Source organism: Cryptotermes secundus, unplaced genomic scaffold (genome assembly GCF_002891405.2).
Source record: "Cryptotermes secundus unplaced genomic scaffold, Csec_1.0 scaffold516, whole genome shotgun sequence".
NCBI lineage: Eukaryota > Metazoa > Arthropoda > Insecta > Blattodea > Kalotermitidae > Cryptotermes > Cryptotermes secundus.
This window is the reverse complement of record NW_019745084.1, coordinates 969,221-981,609: the sequence shown is the minus strand read 5'-3', so window position 1 is coordinate 981,609 and position 12,389 is coordinate 969,221. Positions and strand designations below refer to the sequence as shown.

Genomic DNA, 12,389 nt, shown 5'->3' with positions numbered 1-12,389 from the left:
TTTTCTAATTGATTTAGGGTAGTTTTAATTTTTATCTCTAGGAAAGTATGCTGCGCCCCCTTTCAAGCCCTTGGCCCCCCCGGGGGGTCGCGCCCCCACAATTTGAGAACCACTGCCTTAGTGTCAAGTCTATAACCTCCTGCCTATTGCAAACCACAAAGGTAGGCTCGTTACCTTGGTTTAGAATATTAAGGTTCAGACTCACCAAATATTCCATGAGGCATTCTCCTCTTGGGTTGATGTCAGTGCTTCCCCACAATGTGTGGTGCGCGTTGGCATCACACCCAGTGATGAGCTGCTTTTTCCTAAGATGGCAATATTCAACGATGTCCCTCACTTCTTTGGAAGGTGGTGGTTCATCCGAGTCATATGGAAGGTAGGCTGAAGTGACGATGAGCTCCTCACAGGCTCCGCCAAATGTGTGTCTTCCTCACCGTTATTGTGTCTCTGGAACAGAAGTCCAGCATGTCATGTCTGTATGTATGTATGTGCGTTGTGTGTTCATTCTGTAATGCTGGGAAAGGTGTCCTCCTCCTTACTTTCTTCCACAGCCCCTTTTCTTTTATCGGACCTGGTTTCCTCCAAGGGAGGTACCTAATCTGGTAAGGTTGGGTTGATGAGAGGATGGATTGTCTCCTCATCAGATATTCTCTTCTGGTCAACTAAGAGAGAGGGTACATCATCCCCCTCCACCTCAGAGTCCGATTTCGAGGGTATTGAACTGGGAACAGCAACCTCTTTATGCCACTGCGCCTCAGGATCTTGCAGGACCCTAACAGTTTCCTGTGAGAGTCCTGTGCATACCCTATATCCAGTTCCGTGTAAACAGATAGGGAATCCCGGTCTATATGGCTTATCAGTCTCTGCCTTTTCGGGTCAGATTTCCTATCCAGTATCCTCCAACTCTTTATGGAGTCCTGGATTAAGATTCCCGATCCATTTCATCAGCTCAGCAGGATTTTGGGCAATTTTGTCCTTTGTCCTGAGAGCCACCTTCACAGGTTTGGGCAGGTTCTTGGCGTCAGTAACCTTCAGGTAGCCCCTGACTTTAATCTGTGATTATCTATGGTTCTTACAAACCACTGTCCAACTTGTTGGTCGGCACATGTATATATTAATGCACCTCCCTCCAGTCTATGATTTCAGGCGTGGTAGTTCTCCCAAAGGAGTCCTACGTAATGCCTGTCCCAGTTCCTCTAGAATGGAGTCCTGGTCTTCCTCTGTTAGTTTGTCTTCAGGATACGTTTCTTTGAAGATATCTACCTTTATATTAGTCAGAGCCTCTTTGTAATTCCCTGGTCCTTTTCGGAGCTCTGACCGTTTCTGTAGGGGTACTGCCCTCCGACCTTGGCCCCTTAAAGGTCTCGGTAGGGGTTTCACCCTGCTTGGGCGAGTCTGCATTTTCTGGTTCATGACTGCCCCCAGTTCCTGCTTTTTTTGCCCCGGCTCTTGCCTTTTTTAATTTCCGTCTAGTGCATCCAGACAAGGCCATCTTCGCTAGACGCGGTCCACCTACTCCAGAGACCAGGTGTCCCAGTCCTTCTCCTGTTACAGGTGTGCTAGAGGTACTAGCCCCCTGCAGTGGTATGTTAGTACTAATGGCTCCCAAGAGAGGAGTTTTTGGTTTTACCTCAGGTAGGTTTCGAACCACTGGTTCGTCCCTGCATTTGGTTGAAAGTTCAACAGCAGGTTCGCTGGTTGCAACTGGGTCCCTTAGTGGTTCACCACAGCTTCCAGCCCCCTACTGAAGCATTTCTCGTAGGGATCTCCTTGGAGGGGTGTCTCTCTTCAGTTTAAGGTCCTTACGAACGGTTTTTGTTTTGGTTCCTTTCATTTTGGTTCCACGAGTCATGGAGATTTAAAAGTTCGCCACCCGAAGCGCCACTTACGGGTGGAAGGCATAAATACCACGTGGTGCTGCCTGGTGCCCCGAGGGAATCGTTCAAGACACCAACTAATTACCACCCCAGTGCCATGCAGCCCTCTGCACGATGCCTCAGACCTTGGCTTAGGTGGTCTGGTCCTGTTGTGAATGAAACCCTCAAAAGCCTCCAGGACCAAGAGTGCCTGTTCGGGGGGAGAGGGGTATCCCAGATGACAAATGGGAGTGCGACACCAGTTAGTCATGAGGTTGCGACCAGGGCAACCTGCATGAGAGAGTCGCCCCTCGGGGTGGCCTATGAGCTCCCCCATTGCAACCCCTCATATGGGTTGTTCAAACCGTTAAGAGTTTGAGCCCTAAGGTTTGCGGCACATTATCGGTACTCTGTTGAGACAACTCAAATAGCCGAAGCTACCCCCATGGGAGTGCTCTCCCGCATTCGTCTCGGGTACACCGTAGTGATACCGAAGAGTCATTTTGTCGCCGCGTGGGAGGCTCTGGTCATAATGTCATTGCCCTTTATGGGAACTGAACCGCCAGCCCCGGAAGGTCATACTGATCCATACCCCAAGAGTGTCGTTGCTCGGCGGGACCACGAGGAGATGTCCCAACGCATCCTGGTCCATGCTGCGTCCCCACCAAAGACACAGGCGTGGTTCGGCCAACCTCATTGAGGATGGCGTCATTACCACCTGCAACATGTGACCTAAGAGAGTCACAGTTACCCCGCCTAGCTCAGAGGGAGCTCTGTAATATCAATTTTGGGGCGCGTGACTATTAGACGGGGTATGGGTTGGATGATTGGATTTATTGACACCTTACACACACACCACTCGGAACTACAGGCAATCACAACGCTATCGCTAATCTCCGCACTTTACAGTTCACTGTTGCAAACACTTGTGTCCTCAGTCTATTACAGTCTCCACTAGCCGTTACCTGGCAACGATTTTTAACACAGGAACTATAATAGTCTCCCTGATTTACACACTCCCAATACTGTGGTACCAGATAACGTATAAATTCTTCTTTTTGCAACTAGACTCTCGGCTCCACTGAACTGCACTCAGTTCCTAAGCTCTCAAGCTCACATCTTGGCAGGCTGGCGTCTCGAAACTCAACTGGATCTCAGTTGCCACCTCTTTTCGGTCATCTTCGACTGCAATTTCAAGATACTCCATCAATTCTTCTTCTTAGGCGGCTCATACATGTACGAGTCTGGCTCGCGAGTCCGGCTCGGCGAGGAGCTGGGCTCGGATTAATTTCACCACACACGTGTGAGCGTGGCGACCCACACATGAACGAGTGTGGCTCATTGGAACCCGAGCCGAGTAGGACTCGCGAGCCAGACTCGTACGTGTATGGGCTCCCTTAGTCAAAGTCAAAGTCACATTGCGACCGATGGTCAGTCAATCAGTAAGTCATGGTGTCTAGCCCCATCTGGGGCTCATGACCAAATATTTATTACTCTTTGACAATTTCTGTCTTGTTTATGTGGGGGCGCCCTCTCTGACGAGAGGACGGATCTGTCTTTTGTATATGCTGCTGGTCCTTGCCAGCCCAGTCTTTCTCGGGTCAGTGGTTTGGGACTCGCCATCATATTTTACTGTCTCAGATTTGAGATTTCCTCTTTCGTCGCCTCCTACGACTCGCATGGTCACGGTGGAGGTATTCGCCCCCGCCTCCACACGGGTTATTCTCTTCTTCTTAGCTGCCTGAGATCCTCGTTTTATAGCATCGGGGCGGATCCAACAGAATACACCGTTTGCTACCGAATCCTCTATCGTTATAGAAGTGTATTTACCACGCCGTTGCATGGAAACTGTCGTTCTTCTATTGTTGCGTTGATGTCATTTCCGCGAAAATTGTTTACCGAGTCTCTGACTTGCAACGAACGACTTCTCTGGCTTTCCGGCTTTCAGGCGCCATGTAACAATAATAAGTGTCTTGCTATTGACCAGGGCTTCCAGGATAGTGACCTAACAAGATAGCTCAGCGGTCTCGGTTCCTTCTGGGCGTCTAAATAAGCGGTTGAGCGGAGTAGCTCTGAGGCAAAGGGACCCAGAGGTCGCAGTCCCACGGTTATTAACAGGTCGGTTAATCTGGAGTCAGAAGACGTTTGGCCTGTGTTCTGGAGGTAGTGGGTTCGAGATTTATGAAGGCCGCATATGCTGACTGGCTCCTTTTTGAGATTGTGTAATACACGTAGTTTAAAATTGGCCCACGAAATTTTCTTCACATTTTGATTGGTTTATTCTTGGGATATTTAAGTAGACTTCTAACATTTTTAAAGGTTTCTGACGTGGTATATTAATACAATTATTGACCTTATTCGTTTTCCTATTTCCTATTTAAAAACAAAGTTTCAGGGAGCCTTCTAACAGCCCCACCTGAGCGGTTGCCTCTCGCTGAAGCGGGAAACAGATGAAGTTTCCGATTATGTTCAGAAATCCTGTGTGCAGAGCATCGCTGACAGAACACTATCTTATTGACTTATACAACTTGTGGAGACATGAGCCTTGCAGTCAGGTGGACCTGAAGATGGAGGCAGAATTTTTATCCGAAAACTCCCTGAAGACAGCAATTTTTTCAGTAACCTCCGTGAGAACCTCAACTCGTAGAACAAAGAGTCACGGTTTGAGGTCACTTTTCACACTTATTTCAAATAGTAACTTACTGACCGAAGGCAAGGTAAAGTCGACCCTATGCCTAGTTATAGATACGGGGCGTACAGACGTATGACGTCGGCACTAGGCAGAGCTGAGTGGTGAACTGCAAATACCGGCCACTTCATTCTCTCCCGCGGAAAGAGCTCCCGGTAGTGGCGGCCTCAGAGCCGGTCTGGACGCTGTAGAGAAGAGAAATATTTCTTGCCTCTGCCGGGAATTGAATAGATTCCTCGGTTGTTTAGCCCGTAACCTGTCACTATACTAACTGAGCTATCTCGGCTCTTGGTGATCAGATTGAGATCACATTCTGTGCCCTATTTGAACACGATGTAACGAGCATAATGGAAGTACGTGGTCAACATATCTGCATAATAAAAAAGGTATACTGAAATAAATCACCGGTTTTATAATTATTCATTCACGAATTTCACAGCCTTACTGTTTTTACGTACAGATGCGCTAATAGGAAGGTGGATATAATAGTGTAACAAAGGTGTCCCAGAATCTTTCACGAACCTTTATATAAGTTCTTGCCCCTAGAAATCGTATCTGACATCTTGTTTAATTAAAGAAAAACACAGAATAAGTGTATTTGAGAAGTTGTTACTGAGGAAAATACAGAGGGTTCGATATATGACGCTGCCGCTTCCTCCGTCGTTAGTTCCCACCGAACTAGTCGTGGGCAGCTCGCTTTCCGAGCACGCTCGCAGCGTCAAAAATTGAAACCCCTGTATTTGGATCTAAATGAAACTGATATAAATACGTAGCGACTTCCATCCAGCGCGCTCTTGATATAATATTATTAAAATGATTCAATCAAGACGAATGAACTGGATGAGATATGTGAGTCTGCAATGTAGGTCTCATGGGGGCATAAAGGGACGCTCTGTGAAACGTATCTTGAAAAAAAAAATTCTCTCAATTTCAGAACCCATGTCTGACGAAAGCTGTCCCCGGTAGCAGATAACCTGAAGAACAATCATGACCACCAGGGAATACATGACAGTTGTGACGAAGACAACCGCGCGGCTCCGAGTGGGGCTTTTGTGCTCCATGCAACACTGTCAAATGCGACTTCGCATTAACCCACGGCAGATCCGGTGGAAACATCACCGGCCTGACAATTGTGATCAGTCTGAACGGTGAAATCAGCCAAGAGGCTCTAACACTTTTAAAATCCCACTACAATGAACACGTGTATATAGATATATACATATACACACATAAAATTATGGATTTTGTCCGCGAAACAGAACATTATGTCTACATAGCAGGACACTTATCATAGTGGAAGACCCACCACGTTATATCAACCGGCAATGCTTCTGACTTCTGCTCGGAAAGAGAGCAGTTCAAATGTCGACCGTAATACGACTCTTCTGACGCTCCTGACTTAGGTTTATCGCAGTTGTTTTCAGTCTCTCCAGACGAATGCTGTGATAACATTTTAAATTTGGTCACGACCGCATTCGTTATTCACAACACTGTCATCGTTTGACTCTGTATGTTCTAAGTTACAGGGTAAAGCTGAAAGGTAAAGCTATCCCTGTAACAGGCCGTGAAGGTCCATAGCGTTGTGAGACGTCGAGGCTCCCACATTTTCTAGACAATCGGCTCACATGTGGCGGTGAGACTGGCATCCTTACGCGCCGGCAGACCTGCGGGAAGTTGTTTACCGACCCGGTGCCTAGCAATGGGTATACACGTCACAAAATATTTTCTTCGTCTGAATTAGGAGCAAAAAAGTTGTAGTTTGTTAAAATTTGTCTCAGATAGTGAACAAGCCACAGAAATTTGTACGTATTTAAAAATCTTCTGAGAAAATGAACGAAGTTCAAAGCTTTACAACATTATAAATCTTTCTGACAAGAGAATAAAACAAATTCTCGTAAGCTTTACAGATATTCTGATGTGAAGCAAGAAGTTTTATATTTTGCTGAGAAACTGACAAAGGGACAAACATCCTAATGTTTTATTCTTCCCGGAGAAGGGAGGCAAAGTACAAATATTCAGGAGGGTCTGTAATTCCTCTCACCAAAAAGTATAAATTCCACAGATTGTCCTTTGAAGATGAACAAAGCATAGAAGTCCGCGTGTTTATGTGACTTTCTTACGTGAGCAAAGTACAAATATTCCCAACCTTACAGAATTTACTTGAGTGAGCAAACAGGGCACGGAGATGAATAAACTCCTTTTAAAATGTGTCTTGAGCTCAATAAAGCAAAGAAGTACAGGGGTTCTTACATTTATCCTGAGCTTGAACGAAGCACAATCAACGTACTGCAATTCACCTCAGCAAGCCAATTATTTTTAAGACTATGGTCTCAAAGGGAGTATAGTTGTACGTTCTCAGACCAGGATACATCTGCACAGCAGGTCATTTGGGAAACATAAGTATTCTTGGAATAGTCTCGTATTCTCTAGCAAATGGTCATTCCAGTTTGCTGCATTCTCTCTGTTGCCTGAACTCTCTCAGCTCATCTGGGCTTAAACTTGTCCCATCGCTTAGCCAGGCCCATGGAGAAGATGATGTGTCACGTGGTAAATCCCTGTTCACGCCATGGGCCGATTAAATCGATTCCGCCTACTTGCAGCAAAAATGTCACAGCCGTAGAGATCGGCTGGATAATGGGGATAATGGAAAGAAGTACTGGCAGTTTTTGGAGCATGGCTTTGTATGGGGCTGAAACATGGACACTTAGGGCAGAAACACCTGGAAAGCTTCGAAATGTGGTGTTGGAGAAGGATGGAGAAGATCAGTTGGACCGATTATGTGAGAAATGAAGAAGTGTTAATTAGAGTCAGTGAGCAGAGGAATATCCTCCACGAAATAAGAAAACGGAAGGCTAATTGGATTGGTCATATCTTACGCAGTAACTGCCTTCTAAAACAAGTTATTGAAGGAAAGATAGAGGGGCGGATAGAAGTGACCAGAAGACGAGGAAGAAGACGTAAGAAGATGCTGGATGACCTTGGGGACAGAAGAGGATATTTTCATTTGAAGGAGAAAGCTCTAGATCACATTAAGTGGAGGAACTGTTTTGGAAGAGACTGTGGACCTGTCGTCTGACAGATTACTGATGAATGAGGACCTCGGATTTCTACCGAAGTGGAATAATGAAACTTGTTTCTCGTTGGCAACTGTGTCGATTCTAACGGTTTTTATTATTACTGAAGTTCATTCTAAGCTAATTTGCACTATTTTAAATTGTAAGGTTGAAAACCGAAATTCATTTCGCAACAACCTAACATCACGCGGTTGGTACGCAAGTGTAAAGGTAGTACGTATTAGAGTTGTCCTTTCGCTCTGAATTCGGGGGGGGGNTTCGTCGGGGGTGGGGGGGGGGGGGGGGGGAGGGGGGATCTGATTTGAGCTTCTTACGGGTTACGATCCACACTGAAGTTGAGATGTTTCATTAAAATTTTTAACGTGAAGAATATCCCTGTACAGCTGAGCTGAGATCTCCAATGTCCGTGCAATATATGTATTTGTGGTAATTAAATGTACACAGTATATTTTCATTACTGATATATGAGAATATTTATTCAATATACGTTTTTAAATATATAAGTATATATGTACCGGTATTTCTGTGAAAGTGATACTAAGTATCCTCTATATGTATGTATTTGCCACGGTATTCCTACAGGAGTAGAAAGTATCCATCCCTACCACAAAATTGCTAAATTGTCCAAAGTTATAAATAAACACAGAGCCTTGAAGAGCACTATCTTCTGGGTGTGATGCCCTGCAGTTCACAATTTCCGGTTACTGCTCGCTGCCCCATGGTTGCTTGCCTGACTTGCTTCTGAACTTTGAGGGTTGAATCAATACATTTCTCCAAAACATCGATCAACTTTTACCGAACTACAGAGTGCCACATCCCAGATGACTGTCATCTTCATAAGGTTTCGCTGTGAGAACCAAATATACAGCAAATAAAGTTTTGTTTATATGACTTACGTATTAATGTTAGGGATATCATTAGATATGGAACCTGCGACGAAATCAGTCATCAAATTGTGAGTCTGTAGATCTGTTAATTTAATTTGGTGCCACGAATGTTACACATTATCTTCTTCCTAATGACGAGCTGAAATTATAGTAATATTTCGGAATAAATTAAATGTTACACTGCCATGAAATATCGATAAAATAAATTCATATCGATTCTGGTTATATTTCCCCCCTGCTTTAAAGAGTCGATTACTGATATCAGATGATATCCCTTAAATATTACCAGTAATTTTTCATACCCTTACATTCTACATCCTAGACAATAAAAAAATCAATATAATCACCAGTATTTTTGTCCTTTTCTATTTGAACCTCGTGTCCATGTCATGTGCTTCTAATTCTCTGTCTTGTCTCTACTCCAAGGAATATGAAATGCAAGCAAATCTCCTCGCTTTCATAATTACTTACTTACTTACTTACTTACTCATGGCGTTGAGCCCTTCTTGAGGAGCTGCCAATTCTGCAGCTACTCAAGAACTTCCCAGCATTTTATGGAACCCGAAGGTCCATTACCGTGTTCACAAGAGCCCTCCACTGGTCTCTATCCTGAGCCAGATCAATCCAATCCATACCATCCCATCCGATTTCTCTAAGATCCGTTTCAATATTGTCCACCCACCTACGCCTTAGTTTTCCCAGTGGACTCTTTCCTTCTGGCTTTCCCACCAAAATCATATATGCATTCCTCTTCTCCCCCAATCGTGCTACATGCCCTGTCGACTTCATCGTCCCTGGCTTGATCAATCTAATTACACTTGGAGAAGGGTACAAGTTATGAAGCTCCTCATTATGCAGTTTTCTCCAACCTCCTGTCACTCCATCCCTCTTCGGTCCAAATATTCTCCGCAACACCCTGTTCTCAAACACCCTCAGTCTATGTTCCTCCCTTAATGTCAGAGACAAAATTTCACACCCATACAGAACCACAGGCAAAATGAGAATTTTGTATATTCTAACTGACACAACAGACGAGAACGCTTTTTAACTACTTTTCGAAATACGGAACGTAGCAAAGACAAGTGACCTCATCGGAGATGCTAATCGTAGCTGTAAGATTGAAACTGTACTTTACCCCCCGGCATTATAAATTTTCAACTGAATCCTTTGTAGTAGAAGCATGATTTCATTTTGCACATCCTTCATCCTAATTAGAATCTAGGAACAATAAAATTATACACAAAACTACTTCATTATATCACCTATGATTGTCGAAAAGAGAAATGTACGAGTTACTGCGAAGGCTGTGCCAGGTATTCATGTCTCTAATTTCAACACGAAATACCATCCGGATGAAATACGTTCACACGATCATTTTGTTCAATGTAACGCATATAGTGCATCGGCAATGACGTCATGTCTCTTTTCGGTACTAGTACATAACGCGCCAATTGTCTGCTCACCGTCATTATCGCCAGTTTCACTGGCGGCTGCAGCATTGCTCTCACACAAACCCGTGGCCAATCTCAGCCCTCCAAATGTTTACATCTTATCCATTAGGACACGGGTTGAATCTACCATCTGCACAGTCTCGCAACCGAAATTTACAGTTACAATTCAAAAACTGGCCACAGACTGCATCACAGTAGCACCATCTTCAGGTCTAAGGCATCCAATTGCTGCCCCCCCAAATGGAATAGAGTGACTTTAACTTTATTCCGTGCTTTTCTGTCTTTCGATATGAAACGTTCGTCTAAGTCCCTTCTGTTTTCTCACGCTGTCTCAAAATGTAGTACGATTCGTACTGTAAGATGAACTTAATTTTCTAGCAGTTTATTATTATTATTATTATTATTATTATTATTATTTTCTCATGGAGTGAGACTGAGTCCCTTGTACTGCGGGCACTGTTTGGCCTACGGTACCAGCCCCAGATGACAGATGATGGTGATTGTGGAGCAATCACTGGAATGCGAATTGGCAGGGGAAACCAAAGTACTAGGAGAAAATGTGCCCCAGTGCTATTTTGTTCACCACAAATCAAACATGACCTGACCCTGGCTTGAAACCGGGCCGCCGCGGTGGGAAGCCGGCGATTAACCGCCTGAGCCATGGCACGGCCATTACTAGCAGATTCTTTGATTTCACTCTCTTTACATTTGTCCCTGTTTAAACAATAATTTCCGGAGCCGGTAAACACAACAACTTTCCCCTTTGTTACCTAAACTCTCCATGCGGTTAGCGCAGAATTCTGCGAAAGATTGTAACCAATTCCAGTTTCCCTGTGTTATCATGCTGATAATGTGTCTCTATGGAATGCTTTTGTGTCTTCGGTGACGACCGTGGCGCAGCAACTCTCACTCCTCTGCTGTCCTCGCAGAGAGGAGAATATATGTGAGCAGCAATGACACGGGTAGCATTTCCTTGACATCAGATAAGAGCAGGTAGCCACTGAGATCTCAGCGCCTGCACAGATCCTGGCTATAAGCTAACGTTGCAAGGTCTCCGACATACAAGCAAGGATCTAATCGTAATGTACGGTTTGACAGGAGACTTCGCCCGTGATGGATTGGTCCGAAACGAGGGTAAGGGCGTACCAGCCCACACGAACTCGTGTCATACACGACGTTACTCTTAACAGGGCCACTTGAGCTCCGTGACAACCTGATGTCTCACAGAGAACATGCTGTCACGTGTACGAGTAACTCTCGACGGGGTTCGTGATCGGATATTTGATTTATTGCTAACTTACGGATCGTTACTACCCTTAATTATAGCGCACCGCTAATTTACTAGAGCGCAGGCCAAGTATTTTCCAGTCTGCAGTGTCTTCACTAGTAGTTTCCTGGCAACGGCTCCAACAATGGCTATTCCTCCGCTTCCGTGCTCAAGTTCTCTCTGAATGGCGGCTCCCTTCCAACTCACTTCTGTCAGAATCAAAGTCAAAGTTACTTTACGATTGGCGGTTTACCGCCAGTCAGTTCGTCTTGGAGCCAAGCCCCTTGAGACTCACGACTAGAATTTTTTTCAACTGAACTCTTGTCGTAATAGCCCTTATGTAACATCCTCTCTGACGTAAAGATTAGTTTGTCTCTTATGGATATGCTTGACCTTTCGTCAAGTTGTCCTCGGCACGGATCACTGTAGAAAACATAATTTCCATCAGTACCTTCACTGCTGCCCGTTGATTCGTTGCTGTGGTGACGTGTTCCTTTTGTGATTGTTAGCTAGTAACGGCTAACGTATATTTGTTTATCTAGCGGTCGTTGCATAGTAACGGCTCTACAAGCTACGATATGATATTACCAACATCAAGCGTGTGCAGCCTTTCAATAGCGCGGATGATTTCACGTTCATACTTTTGTAGTTAATATCTCTACCAAAGAAATTTATTCTTCGATATTTGAGCAGTTCCGAACTTCCCGCCATTACAGCGACATCTCACTCTGCTTGTCTGCCACGAGGTCACAAATGTCTGCTCTGATGTCTTCTGTACGTCTTGCATTCAGTTCCGGTTTCAAAACAGTCGATCACAAACACAAGTGGCGGAGTTTGCGAGGTCATAAGGGAACGTCTGATCTGTAACTGACAGTGCAAAACTTGACAAACTGAAACACATACACAAAGAAAATTCTATTTGGTGAAAACCACTGCTCAGACACGGTTACAATTCGTTGGGCCTCCACATCACACATTCCTGGCTTCGCGGTTACAGCTCCAACACAATAAGCTTTTTCACTTCCGGACTCAAAGCGCCGACCAGAAAGTCATCTTGAGTTTATGATAGATGCATCATCATCATCATCATCATCATCATCAGTAATCTGTCAGACGACAGGTCCACAGTCTCTTCCAAAATAATTCCTCCACTTAATGCGATCTA

General features: G+C 44.7%; 1 protein-coding gene across 1 annotated transcript in view; it reads left to right on the top strand.

Annotated features, from left to right (window-relative positions):
* Positions 1 to 7,285, top strand: part of LOC111874897 (PDF receptor) — a 67,968-nt gene extending 60,683 nt beyond the window's left edge. The window contains exon 13 of the mRNA XM_023870757.2: positions 5,480 to 7,285. Coding sequence (XP_023726525.1) covers positions 5,480 to 5,492 — 13 coding nt within the window. The 3' untranslated portion in view covers positions 5,493 to 7,285. The remainder of the gene's footprint in view (positions 1 to 5,479) is intronic.
* Positions 7,286 to 12,389: the final 5,104 nt, after the last annotated feature.